Genomic DNA, 23,382 nt, shown 5'->3' on the forward strand with positions numbered 1-23,382 from the left:
TCTGAACATTAAGATCCAAGGGAGTTTTTTAACTGGTGAATGTGAATTGTGTTGAAACAAGGCCCCAGACCACAGTTTTCCCTTTCAGAGGGTCTACAGTCTGTAAGAATCTTTTCGGAACATCTCTAAGGCATCCTGTGATATATCAGAACCCATCTGTTGTCTGCTTTGGAAAGTGGGTGGATGGGGTGCTTCACTAAGATCTAAATGACAAGGTCTCGGTGTGTTTTAAAGTTTTTTGAAACCCTTTTAAACTTCCAGTCTCACTCTTGAAAAGAATTATTTCAGTAAGAGCTTTTCTTAGTTCTTGATAGCTAAACTTTGTAGTTCAGTGAAATAATAGTACAAACAAGGGCCATGCATTTCCTTGTTGACTTATAAGTTGAAATATCTTTGTAGTAGGAAAAACAGGGAATTCCAAGTCAGCTGTCATGAATTATGCTCAACTTTGACACCCCTTCGTTAGGGAATCCAGCCTAGTTGAAATGCTATTCCTAATGCTATTTCCTTGTTTGCCAGGCTTTAGGGGAAGAGCTATTTGAAAAGCCTATTGTTTTAATGGAAATTTTTGGTGTTATTTACAAGCAGACCTAACCGGTTAGAGTGGTGATAAAACATGCTAGTGGTTTTACAAATGGAAGAAGCCAAGAGCTTTGCAGAAACTGATTATTGATCCTGGCAGGATTATGGAATTCTAGAGAAGGGCAATATCTGGAAAATCATCAGTTCATATTTCCCCCCCCTCAAGTGGGTAGGTTGCATGGAGATAGCACAAGCAAAACTGAGAGATAGGCTGTGAATCAGAAATATATTACCTAGGTTTATTCTGGCTCTCTGTGTGTCAGAATGGTGTAGGTAAGGGCCTACAGCCTCCGATTTACCAGAGCAATTAAATGGCTGTAAGTGGACCTATGTTATCATGGAAAGATGATGCCTGCAAGTAACAGAGTGAAAATACAACAACATAGATACTCTCTTAATGGGAAAATCATGCCTGTATACCCACTATAAATTATCTGTGTATGATCTGCTTAGACATCACAAAATAAGCCACTTGTATTACGAATGTTTCAGTTTTGGATTTCTCCCAGTTATTAGGAGACCAGTCATCAGATTATAGATGTATGAAACAGTTAATTGGTCCTTTCTCTTCCTGATTTGAAAAATCTTCTGCCAGGATATTCCTTGGGACCAGCGGTGTTACATCTTATTTTAACCTGCAAATACGGCTCCTGATAACTGCTACTTTGAGTGGTTTCGACGCTCCACCTTTTTATGATTTCTGGACAGCTTTTTTATTGTAGTAAAATATACTTGATAAAAAAATTACTACGTTAACTCTTTTAAAATGGCCAGTGCAGGGGTATTAAGTACGTTCACATTGTTGTGCAAACATACCACGATCCAACTCTAGAACTTTTTCATGATCCCAAACTGAAACTCTGTACGCACTAAACGCAAACTTCCCCTTCCTCCCTCCTCCAGCCCCTGTTAACCCCCGTTCTACTTCTGTCCCTATGAATTTGACTCCTCTACGTCCTTCATACAAGTGAGATCAGACAGTAATTGTCCTTTCGTGTCTGGCTCATTTCACTCAGCATCCTGTCATCAAGGTGAGCGATGGGCATCCAAGCCTGGTTCTCCACAAAGATCGTCGTAAGATCGTCGTCAACAAAACATTTACCTCAACCTAGCGGATAGAAGAAACACCCAAGGTTTCTTAGGCATCCTTAGGACAGATCTGGAGCTTTGGAACCCCGTTAATCTGGCCCAGAAGGAATTACACACACATTGAATTTTTGTTTGTATTTAACTCTTTGATTGGTTTTCCAAAATCACTCTGAATCCTGTCCCTATAATGAAAGAGGTCGGTGTTACCTTGTCTCTACGTGTGTTCTGGGTCTTCATGAGTCACAAGATTGGGATAATGCTTTCTCACTCATATGCCCCACACCTGCCCGTTTCTGAACGCGAGGAAGGGCGGGTATGCCTGTGCTTTTTTTTTTGGTTCTTCCTGCCTGGTGGGAAAGGATGGCCATTTTGCTTCTGACTCGAGCAGTGGCAGGATCTACCTTGTCATCACCAATGCTGGGAGCAGCATAGTCTCCAATTTTCTTGCTGTTTCCTGTTTTACTGGCAAAAGATTAAAAGAGAGAAAGGAGAGAATTGCTCAGATAAACATAGCACATAAAACTAGACGCAAGACCAACCGGGGTTGAAATGCACTAGTTTTCTGGCTCTGAATGGATTAAGGATCACTGGGTACGCACGCATCCCTGACCCAGCCTCCCAGGGAGTGAGCCATCCCTCTCCCATCCTGTGATCAGTCTCCCCTGACGTTGGGTGTCCACGTGGTCGCACATCTACAGGCTCAGGGCTATGAGCAGTTGAGCCAATGGGGCCTGTTGAACAGCTTCTTCTGCTTCTCCCGGTCTGGCCTGAGAAGTACCATAAAACAGGGACCAGCAGTGCTTTTCTAGATGGCAGTGTCTCTGTTTATTGATGAGCATATCATGCGGTTGAATAACAGAAGCTTTCGGCTTTTAAGAAAACTCACATCCATGGCTTGCTTCCTGTTGGTTAGATGCAATCTTCAGTTCTGCAGTTTTTACCCACCACTTTACAGTGTTTCTCTTAGGTCTTTCTGGGCTTAGTTTCCCCACGGGCAATGTCACAATACCGTCGACGAATTGCCTCTTAGGGTCATAGAATGGAGAGCAATTTGAGACTGGAAAGTGCTAAAAATAACCAGATAACAAGTCCTAATTGATTCCATGCATTTTGTTTAAGTGAAAGTGCTGAGGGGAATGACTCTAGAAAATCACTATAATTTTATGGGCCAGTAAGTACATAGCCCTCCATCTCACTAATTATATGAAACCCTTTAAGGGAAGCATATCATGGCATGTAAGACCTGGAGGGGTTTTAAGATCTCACTATTAAACACTTTACCATTATGGCAGCTCTGAGCTGACCCGGGCATGTATGCCTGGTCATTTACAGAGCATTTATTTTATGCTCTCTGAACCCGAGGATTAATTTATACCTTTTCAGTGTTTCAGGCTTGCTTTCATTTAGGTAGGCAGGGGATGTAATTGATGTCCCGCAACCTTGACTGCAAACTGTAGCTGTTATCCAGGCGTCCTTTCCCCTCCCCCACTCATCCTTGCTGCTGTCTGTGCTCCTTACTTTGGGCTGAGATTTTTACGGCCACGTAACCCAAGTTCTTCTCTCCGTAGGGTATTTTTCCTGAAACATATATCCATTTGAAAGAGGCCACTGTAGAAGACCGTGGGTAAGTTCTAATGTAGGAAGACGCCTACCAGGTGAGGAAGATGTAAAGTATCCTTATAGATTTTATGAAGTCAGAAAATACCATTTTGTGCATTATTGTCTCAGCTCATCAATTCCACTTCTCGGATGAAAGGGAAATGAATAAAAACTGTTTCCTGACATCTTTCCTTCTTCTGTCTTCTGTTTCGATACCTATTCCTTCCACAGAACAGTAAAGACAGATAATGAATGGAGAGGGCCTTTACTTTCCTCTTGCACTGGCTGCTCACTGATCGCGTGCACGTGTGTGTGTGCGTGCGCGCGTGAGTGTGCACGTACACGAATATTTGGTGCTCTTTGGCCCTTAAGACCTGAGAGCCGCCTGTTTGGGAACCTTGGGGGGTGATAGGTGAGCATACAACAACCTGCACTATTCAGCTCTGAACCTTGGACGAATCAGTGCACCTGGGGCTTTCCCCCTGCAAATCAGAGAAAACAAACCCGTCCCCACGTAGGTCATGAACTTGATGTGAAATTATGAACTAACTAATGTGTGCGAATGCGCTCTGCAGAGAAAATCCACTTAGCTGGTGAGCCAGCGGGCAGGAGAGTTAAGGAGGGAATAAAGAGAGCCTGGAGCAGGAATCCCAGGGCCGTTAGAGAGTGTGGAGTGGGTCACAGAGGCACTGTGGCTAACAGCGGCAGAGAACATTCTCAGCCATAAGTTCTGCACCCTCGTTTTATAGACGAGAGATGGAGACGTGCCCAAATTCACACATAATCGGGGCTGAAAAACAGTTGTCTTGCCCTCCTGGAGAATCTTCTTTCTGATTCCTAGGCAGCCTCCAGGGTCACTTACAGCCACGTTGGTGGAAGGGCAGGGTTGGGGGCATATTCCCAACCAACTAATGTTGCCAGGTAAAATGCAGGATGCCCAGTTAAATTTGAAATTCAGATAACAAGTAATTTTTTGCATGCACGTCTCAGATATTTCCTGAGACATACTTACGCTTAAAAATTATTTTAATCTATCTGAAATCCAAACCTAACGGGGTGTCTTGTATTCTTATTTACGCCTGGCAGTTCCACCACTAATCCCCATTTGTTTGCCTGCTTTTGCTCTCTCCTTTTCTCCTTTTGCTAATCATAAAAATACCAGACGGGATTTATGTGCATGAGTGTCAGGTTTGCCTTGTTAAAAGTCTGCTTTAAGTGAGGATTTGGGTATATGTACGTTTTCTGTGCAGTGAGACAGCAGATGAGAAACAAACCTAGTACCACTGCAAAAGAGGGTCCCACCTCAGTCCCACAGCAGGTCCTGTGTGAGGCTCCAAGCCCCAGGACCCTTGTGCCATGAACACTTCTCCACCCACCCACCCTCCCTAGTGAAATGGCTGCTTGGCAGAACAAGCGAAAGTACTGGATTTGGGCTTCCATCCCTGGCAATTGCTGTAGCCAGCCTGGTTGGTATTTGAAGTTCCTGTAAAGATCCAGAATGGGGAGATAGAGGCTGGGCTCTATACCCATTCATTTCGAGAATCGGGGTGTGTTAAGCTCTTTCTCTTTTCTCAGCTGCTTGATGTGGTAAAAATTCTCTACCCAAACCTTCCCTAAATGGACAAGGTTTTTTTTTGGTTGAAGCCCAGCCAGCCCATTCCTATCTTTGAGTTGTGGGGATCATGACCTCCATCAAGGAAAGCCACGGTGATCCACCCGGAGTGAAGGGAGCATCTTTCTGTTCTCTTTAGGCAGCACGAGACTGTGATTCCCGGGGAGCTTCCACTGGTACAGGAGCTCACCTCGACACTGCGGGAATGGGCCGTCATCTGGCGCAAGCTCTACGTGGTGAGTTTGCCCCTGGTGCTTGGAGCCTGTGGCATTATTCCTGGGCCCTCAGCCCATCTTTTCTGCTGCAAGGGATCGGCCACTCATTAGCTCTCTGTATGGAGTGGGTGTATCTTACCCGGACAGCGCAATGGCTGATAACCAGCAGATTCCCACTTTCGCCATGTAGAGCGGTTGATGATGTGGGTGGTGGAGGAGGTGGGCATAATCATTAGGTCAGTATTTTCCCAACTCGCATGCTGATTGTAAAGTTATAAGGATAGTAAGAGCTGCAAACACATTGTCCCTACTAAGTGCCAGGAACTATTAATCCTCATAACACTCCTATAAAGTAGCTGTAATTATTACCAGTTTATCAATGGGGAAATTGAGGGACCTGCTCTTGGCCTCTGTGTGTATCCCAGTGAATAGACATTTGTCACTGTTTCAGTGCTCAGCCCCATGAGGGCTCCTATGAGGGTGCACTCTCTACCTTCTGTGTACCTTACCGATGCTGGAACATGAATCACATTAAACCATGCTCTGAAGAGTCTTCTTTTTGAGGCCAATTCATAGTACTGTTTCTCACAGCAATGGTTTGACCTTAGGATGCTAATAAGATATGCCAGGTCAGTGGGAAATGACACAGGAACCAGCACATGCTCTCCCTGATAAACCATAATCACAAGTTTTGTGTGTGGGTTTGCAGTCAAGGCAAGGTAAATCTAGCACTTAATAATATTATCAGGCTGAGAACACCTGGGGCAGCCATCTTGCAGGAGGCCAAGAACCTTGAGTCTGACGGCAGCAAGCCTGCACCCATGTCCACTTTAGGAAGCTCCTTTCTCAGGCACTGTGAATGCATAGACACTGTTTTCTAAAGTTTCCTCTTTCCTGGAGACCTTGTGGGTAGGCATCATGAGGTCTTGCCTTCTGTAGGCATCTTCCAGGCTTCCATGGCTGACTAAGAATTCCTAGGAATGTACTGATATATTCCCCGGCCCAATGTGTGAATGAGATCAGTCAGGACTCGACTCAATGCCTGGGAGCCAGTCTCTTTCCTTATGTGGCTTAGTTCATCCAAGTTTTTTTCAGTCATATATTGATTCTACATTTTAACTCTCAAAAGCCGATCTTACTAAGTAACTGGGAGCACCTCACTCTAGACCCTTGTACTAAAAACAGGAATCGAAACTCATTCTAGCATAACTTCTAGCAGTTAGTATAAGATCATTTCCCAGGGCTTTGGTTTCCCAGGGTGGAGCACAGCAATAGAAATCACCAACCCCTTCTGTGGAAAAGCACGTGATTTTTCTCTGCCTGCCCATCCTTCAAGGCCCCTGCTGAAGTCCTTTTTTCTTCATAATGTGTCTCCAAACACACCAATCCATAATGTTTCCTTCTGGACTATGGGAGCACTTCCTCCTGAACCAATCATCTGGCCCCTGGGGCACAGTGCCTTGTAATGCAAGTGATCTTTTGATCTCTTTATGTTTCATTGAGGAGAGAGCTAACCTGTAAATTCTTAACTCACAAGCTGGGGAGAGATGATGTTTTAAGCCCTTTGCCTACATCGATCTCCTTCTATTGAAAGCACTCTCTGGTTCCGGTTAATCGATTGGTTAGTGGTGGATGTAACAAGGTTGATGGATGGGTGAGTTCCTCAACATAGTCTTTCTGGAAATTGGCGAGTGGTGAAAAACGTATTAGCTAATAAGTACTGGGAAATGAGATTTTTACAGCTGTAATCTACAAGAGTGGAGAGCAGGAATGAGCTAGAGTTTTCTTCTTGCTAAAACACAACTCTTGTGCTTAGTTCATGATCTGTGTCTAGTACGTGTCCACAGATAATTGTGCCAAGTCTGCTATTGACTAGGAATGAGAAATAAGTGAGCCAGGAAGAAATATGGTTCCTGTATTTGTGTTTCCAAAATCTTTTAAGCTCTGGTTGAGGATTTCCTATGTGGAAGTTCCACTATTTAATAGCAGAATTGAGTTCTAAGTTAAAAAAAAAAAAAAGAAAATTCCACCCTCCTCTCGGGGGGGGGGGGGCAGCACATTTCCCATCTTAATCTTGACATCTCATAAAATAATTATTTTGTTGCTGTGAGTTATTTTTTAGATGTCTTATAGCTGCTATTGGTTGACTAGAAGGTATTCATTGTGGGGATGTTAATCAGTTGATAGGGCTGAGAATCTGCTCCTTCTTTTGATAGCATGCTCACCCATTCAGAAATGATCCATTTCAAATGGAAATCTTGGCTTTCTTTTTTCTGTCCCTTCCTAAAGCATTGACAGTTCACTTCAGGCAGAATTTCTGAAATGCTTTCTCAAACATCTGTATGTCAAAGTAGCCAGCCTTGGGGCTTCCCTGGTGGTCCAGCGGGTAAGACTCCATGCTCCCAATCCAGGGGACCCAGGTTTGACCCTTGGTCAGGGAACTAGATCCCGCGTGCCGCAACTAAGAGCCTACGTGCTGCAAATAAACATGCTGCAATGAAGATCCTGCGTGCTGCAACTAAGACCCGGCGCAGCCTAGATAAATAAATAAATATTATATTAAAAAAAGTAACAAGCCTTAAATATTATGATTCACTGGGAAAAAAGTTAAGGGAACTCAGATCTGTAGGTTTCAATCACCGCCCCCCGCCCCGAGACATGCGCGCGTACACACACACGTTTTTTAAAAAAATAAGTTTATTTATTTAATTTATTTATTTTTGACTGCACTGGGTCTTTGTTGCTGCGCGCGAGCTTTCTCTAGTTGCGGCGAGAGGGGGCTGTTCTTCATTGTGGTGCACGGGCTTCTCATTGCAGTGGCTTCTCTTGCTGCGGAGCATGGGTTCTAGGCACACGGGCTTCGGTAGTTGTGGCGCATGGGCTCAGTAGTTGTGGTGAGCGGACTCAGTAGCTGTAGCTCACGGGCTCTAGAGCGCAGGCTCAGTAGTTGTGGCGCACGGGCTGAGTTGCTCTGCAAGCGGCATGTGAGATCTTCCCGGACCAGGGCTCATACCCGTGTCCCCTGCATTGGCAGGCAGATTCTTAACCACTGCGCCACCAGGGAGCCCACACACAAGCATTTTTATTGGTGTTTGCTTTCTGATTCTGTGTGTAAGTTCCTTCAGTCTGTGTAAAGATGAATACAGGATTTCCTAATCTACATCAGTACTTTTATCTCTCACGCATTTTCTCCCACAGATTATGAAACCAGGCATTGTGTTTGGTGTCTTTAAAGACATCTTAGAGCCTCCGCCTTTCTCTACAACACATTTCTTAGTTCTCTTCTTATCAGTCTCAGTTCATGAGAAATTTAGGAGGTAGGTACAGAGTCTTAAGTGAGAAGAAAATACAATCCACTAACCATGTTAAGCCCAGCCATGTAGCCACAGGTAATTATTCTAGAAGGGAAAGATATTTGTATAGCTGTGATTTCTTTTTAGCAGTCATACCATAACCTTGTGAAATTACCATAAATATGTTTTAAAGTGGGGATGTGGCGGCCATGCCGAGGAGAGAGGAACCCACCCATCCAGAGTAGAAAGAAGAAATGGTAATTCCCGCACGTTCCTTTTTTCTCTTTGTTATATTAGTATTATTTATGAATTTATTATCTTTCCTGTATGCTTTGGAGAAGAAGCAAGCTGTAGGGGACAGACAGGGGACTAGAAATTAGGAAGCATGGTCTCTCATCCAGGCCCTGCCCTGACTGACTCTGGTTTTGGACGAAGTGCTTGAAGTCTCCAAGTGTCTGCTGGATTTTACCCATCTGTTAAAATGATGCAAAAGCTGCTTTGTTTACTCCATAGCGTTGTGAGGGCATAAAAAGAAGTCATCTGGGGCACCCAGAAGGACCTAAAGGACCTGTGACATCTGGCCGCTAGGCTGTAGAAACTTAAAACTACAGTGTGATTAACCGCGAGCCTTTAGTTTTCATCCCTATACATGGAGCACAGTCTGCTCTTATCTTCCTAAGTATGTGAATCTGGGCTCCCAGAATCAAAGCCCAAGCTTGGTTTAATGCTTGCAAGATGAGTCCTTGAACAAATAAAATTAACTATCGTAGCGTGGGAAAAAAAAAAAAAAAAGAAATCATCGCGCAGGCAGACCCTCAAGGACTCTGCAAACGTGAGCATGAGAGTCTTGATGTCTTAGCTGGAAACAGTCGCCGCCCGCCCTGGACGTCCGTCCGTCCGTCCTCCCTCGGGGCAGCCTGGCTCGCCATCGCTCTGGCCAGACTGGGAGACTCTGAAGCTCCCTTCCCTGTTCCCCCTTATCCAAGGTCACTTCCTTTGTCTTGTGTGTGGTCTTAGGCGGAGCGGCCTTGAGCACTCAGTAGCTAGTCTATGTGTTTCTCCCCGTAGATAGTGAGCCTCCTTAGCTTAGGTTCCAGTCCAAGAGACAGGGATCATTCCAGAAAGGAAAAGGGAAGCACGCAGATGCTGCCTGCAAATGCACCGCAGTTTCTGACGAGCTTTGCCTGCACTGCTGATCCTGCATTGGAACCTATTTACCGGGCGTTTTCAGTGCTTGATCAGGAAAGGAGGGAACACTGTGAAGGAGGACGTGGTTGCCTGGTGAAATGGCAAAACCGGGGGCATTGGGGTCAGACAGGCGGCTGGTTCTTAAATTCTGACTTGCTGGGAATTCCCTGGCAGTCCAGAGGTTAGGACTCCACGCTTTTACTGCTGAGGGCCCGGGTTCAATCCCTGGTCGGGGAACTAAGATCCCATAGGCTGCGCCGTGTGGCCAAAAAAAAAAAAAAAAAAATTCTCACTTGCTCCTTTACTTGGTATGCGCTTTTATATTCAGAAAAAAATAACAAACCCAGTCATAGTTAGTGCAAACAAACCCAAGCAGGAAGAACACAGATTCTGCAGGCAGGGATTTGGGTTCAGGGTGTGCCACTAGAGGATTTTACAGCCCACACAAGTCCTTTGACCTCCTGAGTTTTCCTTTCCTCGGCTTCAGTGGTAATTATATATTACACATGCCTTGCAGATTTGCTGTAGAATTCAATAAGATAATCTGTGTCACATTCCTGGGACAGTGCCTGTACATTGTCAAAATGTGACAGCCCCTGACTCTCCCCTGACTACGTTGCTTCAGGAAAGAGCTGATTCATGTTGAAAAGTGTTAGGAGAACTAGATCCACATGGAATTTTGCCCTGAGCTCATTTAAGGGTGTGCCTGCTACCTACCCGGTGGGCTCCCTTCCAGCCCTAGAGTCACTGAGCTACGCTAGGTGGATAGTTTTAAAGTATTCCATTCATTCTTTCCTGCTGCCTCTCAGGATCTTGCGGGTTTCCCCAGCCGTGAAAAGTAGATCCAGTGAGCTGAACTTGGCTTCTTTTCCTTCTTCCCTGCCATGTGAGTTGCCTCAGCTAGAAGGGGGAACCCCTATGCATTGATTTCTACACGATGATTGGATGTCATATCTAAGTTTACCTTTCCAGTGACAACCCAGTTATACTTTTTGAATATGCACAGATCTGCACCCCACATCATACTTATCCTATTTTCTCAACTAAAACTCAGGTCTTGAAAACTGACAAGTTGGAGTATATTTGTGCGGACGTCGGGACAAGACTTTTTGGAAGAGGAGCTGTCCCAGGAATTCTGAGGTGTTTGGTCATCATAAACATACTCTCTAATGCCTCACCCTGAGATTAAGTGCAGTGCTGTTTCCCACCTTCCAGTGGGCGAAATGGTTTGGCGAGGTTTGGTCAGCCAGGCTGTTTTGTTCATACAAGTTCGGCAGAATGAACCTGATCCGATTTTCTTATGGAAAAGAGATTGCAGAAGAGCCTGGTGGTGGAAGGTGGTTAATACATCTTGTTGAATCAAGTGAACTTAATTGCTAAAATGCAGTTCGTTGAAAGGATTGATCTCCTCTCATTGAAAATTTACCAGCAAAATAGAACCTAGGGCTGGCCTGCAGTCCTGTAAAAATCTAGAGCAGAGAAAGTGCCTGTCACCAAGGCGGGGGTGGGGAGACTTGCCGGACACACCATGAATTGCCCTTTCATCCCATCTTTGCATATCCAGGCAGATTAAAGCTACTCAAGTCTAATCTTTTTGAACTGGTGGTTATTACTGGCTGCTGGAGGATATGCTCTGAAGTGTAATTAAGCTGATCTCAAGGTTGAAGCCGGGCGTCTGATCGCTTATTACTAAGGACAGAAAATTCCCATAGAAAGCTTCGTCCTGGTGTCAGGGCATTTCAGCTGTGAGTTGCAAGCCTGCTTTGATGCATGGCTCTCAGGAGAGGCAGGAGGAGATGGGGCGATGGCCAGAACAGGGCAGAGGTGGCGCTTTGGGTGTTTTTCCAGTTTTGCTTTCCTCTGACTTTGGTGCCGGGCTTCCAGGATTTCCTGCACTACTTCCAGAGGCGAAAACTGTCTTTTACCGGAATCTTTTCTTTAAAAATCGAGCGTTTGCTAGTCAGGCCAAGCCTTTAGCTGACAGAAAAAGCACTAGGATGGATGGATGGGAAGAGAGGCTGGGCCCCTGCGGATTCATGTCCTCCCAGAGCTAAGGGTCAGCGCAGCACAGGACACAGAAAGACCAAGACACCAACCATCCCGGTTCCCGGAAGGTCCAGATACTCAGAAAAGACATGAGATTCATTTCGAAGAGCTATATACGGGGGAAATTTGATATAGAGCCACCACACTGTGTGAGTACATCAGGACCGAGACGGTCCGAGTCAGATATATTTAATCAGGAAGTTGCTTGGAGGAGTAATTGAATTTAATGTCTCAGCCATAGACTTGAAGACGCTTATCCTTGGGAATGGATCTCATTGCTGGTCCCCCGATTTTACAGATGGGCATATCCCAGAGGGAATAATTTGCTCAAAGTCACTTAGCCAAGTTAGTGATGGAATTAGAGATAGAGACCAAGTCCCCTGTACTTTCAGCAAAGAAGGTTTACAGTGGAAGAGGAGAGGTTGGTGGACAGAGGAAATACTGATTCTTTTGCAGAGGGAGAGGTGGGGTGGAGGCCCAGAGAAAGAGGCTTTTGACTCTGGTCCGCATTCTTTGGGAAAGAAAGTGAAGAATAGAACCCAGGTTTTCTGACACCCAGTGGGGTGGTACCGATTGTCTCAGTGGCCCTCAGAATTTCTAAATGACTCAAAGGATGGCTTCTGTATTTCTACCGCTATTGAAGATAAAGCTGTTTCTTTTCTTCTTGTCCCTTTTTTCTTCTCTTTAGAAATTCTTAAAAAAAAAAAAAAAAAAGACACCCAGAATAGAAATGTAAAAAGTGAGACCTCAAAGATCGTCAGGTAGAAAAGAGGGATAACTTCTAAGCAAATACAGGAGTATCCTTACTGTCTAGTTAGAAGAATATTTAGATTTCTCTATTTTGTGTAGCTATTCCTCAAACCGAAACCAGAGTGTTATTTTATTATTATTATTATTTTTTGCGGTACGTGGGCCTCTCACTGTTGTGGCCTCTCCTGTTGCGGAGCGCAGGCTCAGCGGCCATAGCTCACGGGCCCAGCCGCTCCACGGCATGTGGGATCTTCCTGGACTGGGGCACGAACCCGTGTCCCCTGCATCGGCAGGCAGACTCTCAACCACTGTGCCACCGGGGAAGCCCCAGAGTGTTATTTTAAGTTCAAGCGGTCACAGTTTGTTTTTCGGTCGCTCCTGTGTCCCAGGCTTATTCTGCGGAGAGGATCAAAGAAATTATTAAATACATTCCTTGCCCTCCTGAATTCTGTGACAATGGCTGCTAGTATAAAAAGACTGAGATTAGTGGAGGCTAGAGACAGGAGAAAAGGCACTCTGTAATGGGCAGGCTTGGGTGTAACAGGGAGGAAAGATGGAGACCTGAGTCCTTGGCTTCTGGTGTTGATGGGGAGAGCTTGATTTTCTCCTCACCTGTCCTCATTTGCTTCCCCAGGAACCCAGAAAGTGTCAGGGGCCAGCTACTGCATAGAACATCCACGTAGAACAATCTTAGGAATGTGGCAACAAAATCTGTTTCCTTAAAGTAAATGGAAAAGTCGCTTCCTTTGGTGTGTTCCAGCGTGTCTACTCACAATTAATTTGGCAAAGTGAACCAGAAAAGAATGACCATCTTCATCCTTCTTGGGGGGGAACTCTTGGCCAAGCAGGCTGATATGGACAGGCAATAATTAAATTGCTTTGAATAGTGTGTCATATAACTGAGACCAAGGACTTGTGAATATATGCCCCAAACAAAGCGCTGTCTCATAGTGGATCCCCTGAGTCTCAGAGCCCTTTCTTTACCATATTATGAGACCTAATATCTTAATTAAAATGAGAAAACATTGAAAAAAAACTAACGAGGAGTAGAAAAATAGATTGCAAGAAGAAAAAAGATCCCTACAGTTTTATGGGCTTAATTTCTCAGTTAGAAAGACAATGAGTTGGAAACATTTTATATGGAATTGAATGAACAAACACAGGGTCGTTTTACCTTTGCTTTTAAAAGTCTCATTTACGTTTTTCTAAAGACTGGCTGATGAGAAAGAGGCAATTCAGAAAATGCTAAAAGCATAAAATGTAGGCGGTTTCAGAATTTTCATCAGCTTGCGCGTTCTGTGTTTTTCAGATCAATGGTATTAGCAGAGCCTATTGCAATCGCAGATAGATGAGTTCTTCCTCTCTTTCTTCTGTGTTCTCATAGAACCTTGAACTTCTTGTAGGGCTCTTACCACATCTGCTAATCCCATTGATGTCTTCACTGTCCCCACTTAGGCTGAGGGCTCTTCACTCCACACTTACTGGTTCTTCACGAGTATCTTGGATATTTTCAGCCCTGATTCTAGTCGATACCATGACCCAGGTGTCTGTACCTGGGATTGCTGTACCTAATTTTCCCTGTCATTTTAGAAGTGTATGGTTATACAAATATATCATGACTCTTCACCTATAAATAAAAAAGAAGTGGTCTCATAGTATATAGGGGGTGATGGTATATATTTGTGTATCAAAAGGAATGCACAGAACAGTTTTTCCTGACTGTTCTATCTGAAGTGGCCTCCTTCCCCCAGGTACACCCTATCATATTGCCCTATTTCCTTCTTGCACTTTTTATAATCTGAAATTATCCTGCGTGTGTATACATAAATATTATATACATATAATGTATGTAATATTATATATGATATTGATATGTTTATATTTACTATATAATTTTAATATATTTACATATATGTATATAAAAGTTTACTTATTTATTGCTGCATTCTCCTTCTGGAATGTGCAGGAACTTTATTTCCAGCACGTGGTAAATGCTTATTGACTCTTTTTTTCTTTTTTTTTAATGAATGAATCCTTCAGGTAGAACCAGGGTCATAATGGCATGGATATCAAGTATTAGACTCAATATGACTGAGGCACAAATAATTAGCTGGTTGTAAGTTAATTTTAGTTCAGTTACAGGAAGTTCTTACTGAAGCCCAGAATAATGGTTTCATTATTCCAGGTCTAACAGTTTCCGGATGGTCTAGCAATTCAATGGGGACTTTAATATTTCACATTCTCTTTTCGATGATCCCTTATCTCTGAAATTACAATTCTTTCTCCATCCAGAATTCACTGATGCAGTACATTTTATAAAGTGCCTGCTAGCTCCTAGGGATCCAAAACTGAACAAGCTCCTTGTCCTATAGGTTCTTACCATCTGAGGGGAGAGGACAGCAAGCCAGGGTGGTTCAGGTTACGAGTGCTGGCATAGGAATAAGTTCCAGCAGCTGTGGGAGAGATGGCCAACCCAGAGTTAGGTTTTGAGGAAGAGATTTCTGAGATTCTGTAGGTGTCAGAATTAGCAGTTGGAGGAGGGTGTGGTGTGTGAGCGAGAGATGGGGAGTGTTCATGGGGAGGAAGAGGAGAAAAGTGGTTCCAGGTGGAGGAGTCACTTACTGAGAGAGCCTGGAGCATTTGGGAGAAATGGACATCGCTTTGCGTGGAAGGAGCGTAGATTTTTCAGGTAGTGATCGGTGTACAATGCAGCTGGGAATGTGGGTAGGAGCCAAGATAGGAAGGACTTATGTGCGATCTAGTGTATCTGGAGGACAGTGGAAATCCCTGGAGGGTTTTAAGTAAAGGAGGGACATGGGCAGAATTTTAGGGGACGTGGATGACTTGGTACACTTATGAGTTAGGACTAACCATCCGTCCTATCCATCCTACAAGTGCTTATCTGTTTTAAACCTGCACCAAAGGAGGAAGTGGGAATGGGTCAGAGCAAAGCCATCCCTAGTGATGTAACAAGGTCGCCTCAATGTGCACAGCTCACTGCATGGCAGAATTAATTGCTTAAATGACACCTTATAAAGGATCGGGTCCAAAGATGTTCTCATCTTCCATCACACCTTTTTTTTTTTTCTCTCTTTTTTTGGTCCTTTGCTCTGCCTCATTTTCCCACCTTAGAACAACAAGGTCACGCTCTTCCGCCAGCTGCAGCAGATGACGTACAGCCTGATCGAGTGGCGGTCCCAGATCCTGTCTGGAACCCTCCCCAAGGACGAACTGGCAGAGCTCAAGATGAAGGTCACAGCCAAAATTGATCACGGGAACAGGTAAACCAGGGATGACTTTTCACTGAGAACTTGGAAAAAAACACGCACCTTCATGCTAAGGACACAGCTCACCATGAGCTTGTGATCTTGGAGTTGCCAAAGAACAATGCTTAACTGTTCTCTTTCTGCCTTGGAAAATATTTAATTTTGTAGAAGAAAATTTGGCAATGCCCTTCACGGGCCAGACCCTGTGCTGGATCTCTGGTCTCAAGGAGATGATGGATGGTCAGGGAATATGGGGCTTGAATGGAAGCAACTCCACTGCCAGACGAACTCAGAGGGTCTGAGCATCAGAAGCTGACAATTTTGGGGACCTGGGACTATCTCTATCTTTATTCCTTTTTCTTTAGTTTTTATTTTATACTGGAGTATAGTTGCTTTACAATGTTGTGTTAGTTTCAGGTGTACAGCAAAGTGATTCAGTTATACATGTATCTATTCTTTTCCAGATTCTTTTCCCATTTAGTTTATTAAAGAATATTGAGTAGAGTTCCCTGTGCTATACATCAGGTCCTTGTTGTTTATCTATTTTATATGTAGTGGTGTTTATCTGTTAATCCCAAACCATAATTTATTCCTCCCCCCTGCTATCTTTCTTCTAACAGTGTTTTAAATCATCATCAGACTCATTCTGTCTCTTTCTTTCTGTCTTCCCCTAAGTGGGACCATTGCTTACATTGTGTAAAAACCAGATTTGCCAGAATAGCCTGTCTCCAATAACCTCTAAAGAGTTAATCACATCATTCATCTTCCGATTGGCTCGGTCAGTTATGTAGGTTCCAGATGTTACTGCCCTTTGGAAGACAAAAAATTTAGTCGATTCATCAAAATTGATGGTGACCTGGGATGATTCGTCCTTCCTGACCAGCTCTTTTTAAACACTGGGTTCGTTTCTCAGTTTTTGTTGATGATTCATTTGACATTTAGTTTAGTTTTTTTTTTTTTTTTTTTCCTTGGCTGTGTTGGGTCTTCGTTGCTGCGCGCGGGCTTTCTCTAGTTGCAGCGAGCGAGGGTTACTCTTCGTTGCGGTGCGCGGGCTTCTCATGGCGGTGGCTTCTCTTGTTGCGGAGCACGGGCTCTAGGCGCGCGGGCTTCGGTAGTTGTGGCTCGCGGGCTCTAGAGCGCAGGCTCAGTAGTTGCGGCGCACGGGCTTAGTTGCTCTGCCCTTGTCTGTTCACAGGAGTATGACCACAGGAGCTGCACTGCTAGTCATACAGTCCTGGGGAGACGCTTAAACAACAGCTAAGATGGGATAAAGCAGCTCCCTCCTGGCACATATGCTGCCTCTGTATTCTTGGGTCTTGGCACACTGTGGCATCAGCCTGGAGGCCTCTGGTCTCTGGCAAAGGATGGTAATGTCCTACAAACAGCAGACCACGCTGGCCTTTTCATTTCAGCCCTTGGAAGCAGCTCAAGAAATCAAGCTACTCCATCAGTGCATCCGTGATCCGGTCTCTGAGCAGCCAACAAGGCCCATTGCTCATAGTCTGGGCGGCCTGTGGGTCTGGCCGCCATGGCAAGGGACCTGCCAGATTGAATCAGTTGATGGAGATGCTATAAAACAGGGAGGCAGGAAATTAGACATTTTTGCTTTCTGCCCAAAGACTTGGCACGTGCCACCGTTATCCTTGAACTTTCTTGCCCTTTGGACATCCTCACTCCTAAACTGCTAGCTCCTGGAGTGAACTGGGTGTTCAGATCACAGTATCCTGTTTCCACCACCGTCCCCAACTTCTTAGAACTAAGTACAATTTTTTCTGCTTCTGTGTGCACATCGGGCATAAAAAGCCTTGCTGGGATGGGGCCATGCAGGGACCGTATGGGCCTTACTATTCCCGTGTGGCACCCAGAGCTCTTGTGCCAGTAGGAGCTAACATTCATTGAGAGCCTATTATATGCTAGATATTGTACTGTGTGCTATATACGCGTTATCTCATTAAATTCACACAACAGCCCTGAAGGGTAGGGGATAATTTACAGACGAGGAAACCAGGCCTTTGCAAAATTAAGTAGATGACCAGAGTCATATTGCCAGCAAGTATTAAAACCAGGATGCAAATCTTGGTCCAGCTGACACCAGAGCCCATTCTCTGAGATAGATTTTGTGATACCAACAGCCAGGACTTAACTTCTTTGATTCCTTTGGTTGCTCTTGTTGTTTTTGGCCGCGCCGTATGTCTTGTGGGATCTCAGTTCTCCGACCAGGGATTGAACCCAGGTCACAGCAGTGGAAGCCCTGAATCCTAACCACTAGGCCACTAAGGAACTCCCTTGATCTCCTTTAAAATGGTCTTGAAAAGGGCTTCCCTGGTGGCGCAGTGGTTAAGAATCTGCCTGCCAATGCAGGGGACACGGGTTCGAGCCCTGGTTCGGGAAAGATCCCACATGCCGCGGAGCAACTAAGCCTGTGCGTCACAACTACTGAGCCCGTGAGTCACAACTACTGAAGCCCGTGCGCCTAGAGCCCGTGCTCCGCAACAAGAGAAGCCACTGCAATGAGAAGCCCCCACACCGCAACGAAGAGTAGCCCCTGGTTGCCACAACTAGAGAAAGCCCGCACGCAGCAACAAAGACCCAACACAGCCAAAAATAATAAATAAATTAAATAAATAAATTAAAACAAACAAACAAACAAAAAACAGTCTTGAATTAAGCACTGTCCCCCAGGCCTGTGCTTTTAAGGAAATCAGGGTAAGCTCCCCAGTATCTGAGCATTCGTCTTTCATAGTTCCTATAACAAACTACAGATGATTAGGGGAAAGAAACATTGGTCAGACGACTTTGGTTAGAATTAGCGCCAGTTTTGCCTTTCCTGTTGAGGTTCTGCAGACCAAATTACTTTGCATATTATATGAGTTTGGGTAACATTTTCATAAGTTTTTTAGCATTGTTGTATGGAAAGGAAGCAAAAATTGAAAGGAGAAGAGCCAGTGAACTCTTCTTGTCTTGACTTGTCTGGCACCCAGCCTTTCAGCTGAATCCTCTGGGTTCTTCCGTGAAGACTCTTCAGGAAAGGGTCTGCTCCTGACGAGGAGAACCAACTGACCATTTCTTTCTGCCTAGAATGCTGGGGTTGGATCTGGTCGTGCGGGACGACAACGGGAACATCTTGGACCCCGATGAAACCAGCACCATCGCCCTCTTCAAGGCCCATGAAGTGGCCTCGAAGAGGATTGAGGAAAAGATTCAAGAAGAGAAGGTGAGCTTCCTCAGATGTGCAGACTTTGGCCCCAGAGGTTCCATTTTTGCTTTTTTTTTTTTGCGGTACGTGGGCCTCTCACTGTTATGGCCTCTCCCGTTGCGGAGCACAGGCTCCGGACGCACAGGCTCAGCGGCCATGGCTCACGGGCCCAGCCGTTATGCGGCATGTGGGATCTTCCCAGACCGGGGCACGAACCCGCGTCCCCTGCATCGGCAGGCGGCCTCTCAACCACTGCGCCGCCAGGGAAGCCCTTTGCTTTTGTTTTTAATGAAGGAAAAGGAGTTAAGACAACAGAGGTGGAAATGTTGTTTAGAAATCATTCATTTCCTCATTTTAGAAGCAAAATATTACAAAAAGAACAAAGCAGTTTTGTATATTCTGACCTGGGAAGGTTGCAAAGATAATGTATTAAGCAGAAAAGAGCAAGATGCAGAACCGTGTGTATAAAAGACTATTATTTGTGTTTCAAAAAAGAATATACATACATCTGTGCTTGCCTATGTGCAGACTAACTCTGTAGTGATAGACAAGAAACAGACAATTAATGGATGCCTCTGAGAAGGAGAATTGGGTGGGAGAAAAGCCTCTTTACTCTGTAAACTTCTGTATTTAGTACATAGATCATGATTTCCAAAATAAATAAAATAGTATTTACAAATAAAGTGTTTGAAAGATTTTAAAAATAGTAATTGGACAATAAATAAAAATTCAAAAGGTATAGAAAAAGAGAAAAGTCACCAATATTATGACTCCCCAAACATACTGATGTTGAGGTATATATTCTTCCAGTCTTTCTGTTCTAATGAGTAGAGGTTTCTGTTTATTTCGTTTAGTTTGTAGGTTTTATTTCTTCAGCACAGTTGTAATAACATTTCATTGTGTTTCTGGATCTAATGGCTAATCATGCCTGAAGGTGGACCTGTCCAGTGGAATCTCTTATTTGCAATGAGAGTTGTTCCCCAAAAGAAGGATAATGAATCGTGATGTTTATGCTTTTGAGGTTTACCCAGAAATTGTCGTGAGAGATGAGAACTTCTTAAAGCTCCTAAAACCCTGAGTTATCATAAACTTTAGATAATATGCTCTTTAGACAGCATTTATTGAATTACTTGGGTTCAAGGCGCTTCACAGGACCGCCTTGATCATCTAAATAATAATGGTTCTATTTTTCTCACTTGATCACTTCTCCACTTACACACACTTTCTTCTCAGTAAGTGCTTCTCTCGGGTGGTCATTATATTTGGCTCCCGTTTGCAGGCCAGAGTCTTTGCTAGCGTTTCCCACTTGCTGAAACCAAGATGTTTTTCTGTCTTGTCCTCTGTGTTCAGTCAATCCTGCAGAATCTGGACTTGCGGGGCCAGTCCATCTTCAGTGCCGTGCATACCTACGGCCTCTATGTGAACTTCAAGAACTTTGTCTGCAACATTGGGGAAGACGCAGAGTTGTTCATGGCCCTCTACGACCCGGACCAGTCCACGTTCATCAGGTAGTAGAGACCCAGGTCATCTTCCGTCAACCTTGCAAAAATACCCAGCCTTCACCTATCTCCTCCCTGATGATTTCTTTGCTGGGTTTGAGAGGGGAAGATGGAGAAGAGGGGGAGGATTTCTAGGCAGTAGAAAATAAACCCTTTGGGTCGCTAAGCCATTCTGAATAGCTGCTGAAACAGTGCAGTAGTAACAGTTTGTGTACTCCCTGGGTCTTAGAAATCACAGAAAACTCGTCCGAACATGGTGACAGGAACAGAGAATTCAAAGGAGCATAAGAGAGGGGTGAGGGAGGGATGACTCGGCAGAGCACTGAGAATTTTAGAGCAGTGAAACTATCCTCTCTGATACTGTCATGGTGACTGTGTGTCATTACACATTTTTCCAAACCCAGAGAATGTCCAACACTAAGAGTGACCCCTAATGTAAACTGTAGACTCGGGGTAATAATGACCTCTCAGTGTAGGTTCAATGGTTATAACAATGATTGTACCATTCTGCGGGGGGTAGTTGATAAAGGGGTGGGGGCTGGGCATGGAGGGGGGCCTAGGGGAAATCTGTACCTTCGGCTCAACTTTGCTGTGAACCCAATACTGCTATAAATTAAAGACTTTAGCTTTGTTCAACCCTACAGTCATGCTGCCGCTGAGCAGCTGAGAAAACAGGTTTATTCTTGAGAAGATGGCTAAAAGTAATTACTGACAAATTATTTATGATTTTTTAAAATAAATTTTTAAAATAATTAATTTTTGGCTGCATCGGGGCTTCGTTGCTGTGCACGGGTTTTCTCTAGTTGTGGCGAGTGGGAGCTACTCTTCGTTGCGGTGTGCGGGCTTCTCATTGCGGTGCCTTCACATGGGCTTCATTCGTTGTGGCTCGCGGGCTCAGTAGTTGTGGCTCGCGGGCTCTAGAGCGGAGGCTCAGTAGCTGTGGCACACGGGCTTAGTCGCTCCGCGGCATGTGGGATCTTCCTGGATCAGTGCTCGAACCCGTGTCCCCTGCATCGGCAGGCGGATTCTTAACCACTGCGCCACCAGGGAAGCCCCAAAATTGTTTGTAACTAAAAAAGAAAGCTTATTGCGGTGTGGTGCTGTGGATTCCCGGGGATGGACTTGGAATGATTCTTATAATATTATATTCCTGACTCAGCAAAACTGAAACTTTCATACAAAGAATTTGAGATGGAACACAGACCGCAGATAGAATCTGGTAGAATCTACTGTGTCTGTGCCCGTCTTGAGCAGTGCTTGTCATGGGGCCGTACTGGGTGTACCTCAGAGAGCCAGGCTACAGCCAGGAGACCAGAGGCCGGTCATTGGTGTGGTCTCAGACCTGCCTGGTGAACTTTACTGGGCTCTTCTGGGCCACCTTTCGACCCTATTCAGTCTATACTGAGAGCGGCTTCCTCCCCATTTAGGTGCTCATTGAGATTTTTTTTTTCCCCCTTCATCAGTGAAAACTACCTAATTCGCTGGGGCAGCAATGGAATGCCCAAGGAGATCGAGAAGCTTAATAACCTTCAAGCGGTCTTTACTGTAAGTCCTACCTATGTTTAACCCTTTCCTTTGTTTGCAATCTTCACAGGTGCACGTGACAGGTATATGGAAAATTTAAAAACGGACACATGAAAATAACAATCAGCATGATCTCTCTAGCAGGACTGACCCACTCATTTATTCACCAAATATTTATTGAGCACCTGTCAGAGGCCAGGCACTTGAGATACATCAGTGAACACATCCGATAATGTCCTGGTTCTCAAGGAGCTTTCTGTCCTAATCGGGAAGTCAGTAATAAACAGTAATCAGATAGATGAGGATTTGTATAGAATGTTAGAGGTCGTGAGTACCTTGGGGGGATTGGGAGTTTCTGGGCTGGGGGAGGGTTGCTGTCTTAAACAGTGGGTGAGGGCAGACCTTTCAGCAAGAACTTCCAGTTGATGAGGGGGTGAGCTGTGCAGATAAAGGGGGGGACCTTCCAGAGCCACGTTACGGTCGGGGCAAAGACCGGACTAGACTTTTGTGTTGGCTTATATGTTAATGGACTTTTCCCTCTCTGTCTCCACTTCGCTGAGGCAGGAGGTGCTGCTGTAAATGGATCGAGAGCCAGGAATGTACTGGGCTAGAGCCTGGGGCCTGGTGACTCTCCTTTTCGTGGGCTAGGAACTTCCTTGGGATTCTCTCCCCTTTTTTGGACATCAGTGCTTGAAATGCCCTGGAGCTGCTGCCACCTGCTCTGAGCAGCCTTGGTGGGCAGGTTTTCCAGCTCCCATTAAGCCTAAAAGAGATACTGGCTTCCTTTTCTCCCTTTTTCCCTTAAGCCACACCCATATTTTGTCTGCTTTTTCTCTTACCACTCTTACAGTCAGGAAAACAGAGTCTAAGGTGAAGCACCAAAGGAAGTGATAGGAAGGCGCATTGGTCCCTGCTTCCTTCCTTCCTTCATTCCTGCCTTCCTTCCATCCTTCCTGCCTTCCTTCCTTCCTTCCTGCCTTCCTTCTTTCATTCCTTCCTGCCTTCCTGCCTGCCTTCCTTCCTTCCTTCCTGCCTTCCTGCCTTCCTGCCTTCCTGCCTTCCTTCCTTCCTGCCTTCCTTCTTTCATTCCTTCCTGCCTTCCTTCCTTCCTTCCTGCCTGCCTTCCTTCCTTCCTTCCTTCCTTCCATCCTTCCTTCCTTCCTTCCTTCCTTCCTTCCTGCCTTCCTTCCTGCCTTCCTTCCATCCTTCCTTCCTTCCTTCCTTCCTGCCTTCCTTCCTTCCTGCCTTCCGTCCTTCCTTCCTGCCTTCCTTCTTTCATTCCTTCCTGCCTTCCTTCCTTCCTTCCTTCCTGCCTGCCTGCCTTCCTTCCTTCCTTCCTGCCTTCCTTCCATCCTTCCTGCCTTCCTTCCTGCCTGCCTGCCTTCCTTCCTGCCTTCCTTCCATCCTTCCTGCCTTCCTTCCTTCCTGCCTTCCTGCCTGCCTTCCTGCCTTCCTTCCTTCCTTCCTGCCTTCCTTCCTTCCTTCCTTCCTGCCTTCCTTCTTTCATTCCTTCCTGCCTTCCT

General features: G+C 45.1%; 1 protein-coding gene across 3 annotated transcripts in view; it reads left to right on the forward strand.

Annotated features, from left to right (window-relative positions):
* DOCK5 (dedicator of cytokinesis 5) overlaps nucleotides 1-23,382 on the forward strand; it is a 212,028-nt gene that overhangs the window by 86,639 nt on the left and 102,007 nt on the right. For all 3 annotated transcript variants that reach the window (XM_067745180.1, XM_067745179.1, XM_067745181.1), the window contains 6 exons: nucleotides 3,240-3,295; nucleotides 5,022-5,118; nucleotides 15,507-15,655; nucleotides 18,719-18,854; nucleotides 20,187-20,344; nucleotides 21,799-21,880. In XM_067745180.1, the coding sequence (XP_067601281.1) occupies nucleotides 3,240-3,295; nucleotides 5,022-5,118; nucleotides 15,507-15,655; nucleotides 18,719-18,854; nucleotides 20,187-20,344; nucleotides 21,799-21,880 (678 nt within the window). The remainder of the gene's footprint in view (nucleotides 1-3,239; nucleotides 3,296-5,021; nucleotides 5,119-15,506; nucleotides 15,656-18,718; nucleotides 18,855-20,186; nucleotides 20,345-21,798; nucleotides 21,881-23,382) is intronic.

Source organism: Pseudorca crassidens, chromosome 7 (assembly GCF_039906515.1).
Source record: "Pseudorca crassidens isolate mPseCra1 chromosome 7, mPseCra1.hap1, whole genome shotgun sequence".
NCBI lineage: Eukaryota > Metazoa > Chordata > Mammalia > Artiodactyla > Delphinidae > Pseudorca > Pseudorca crassidens.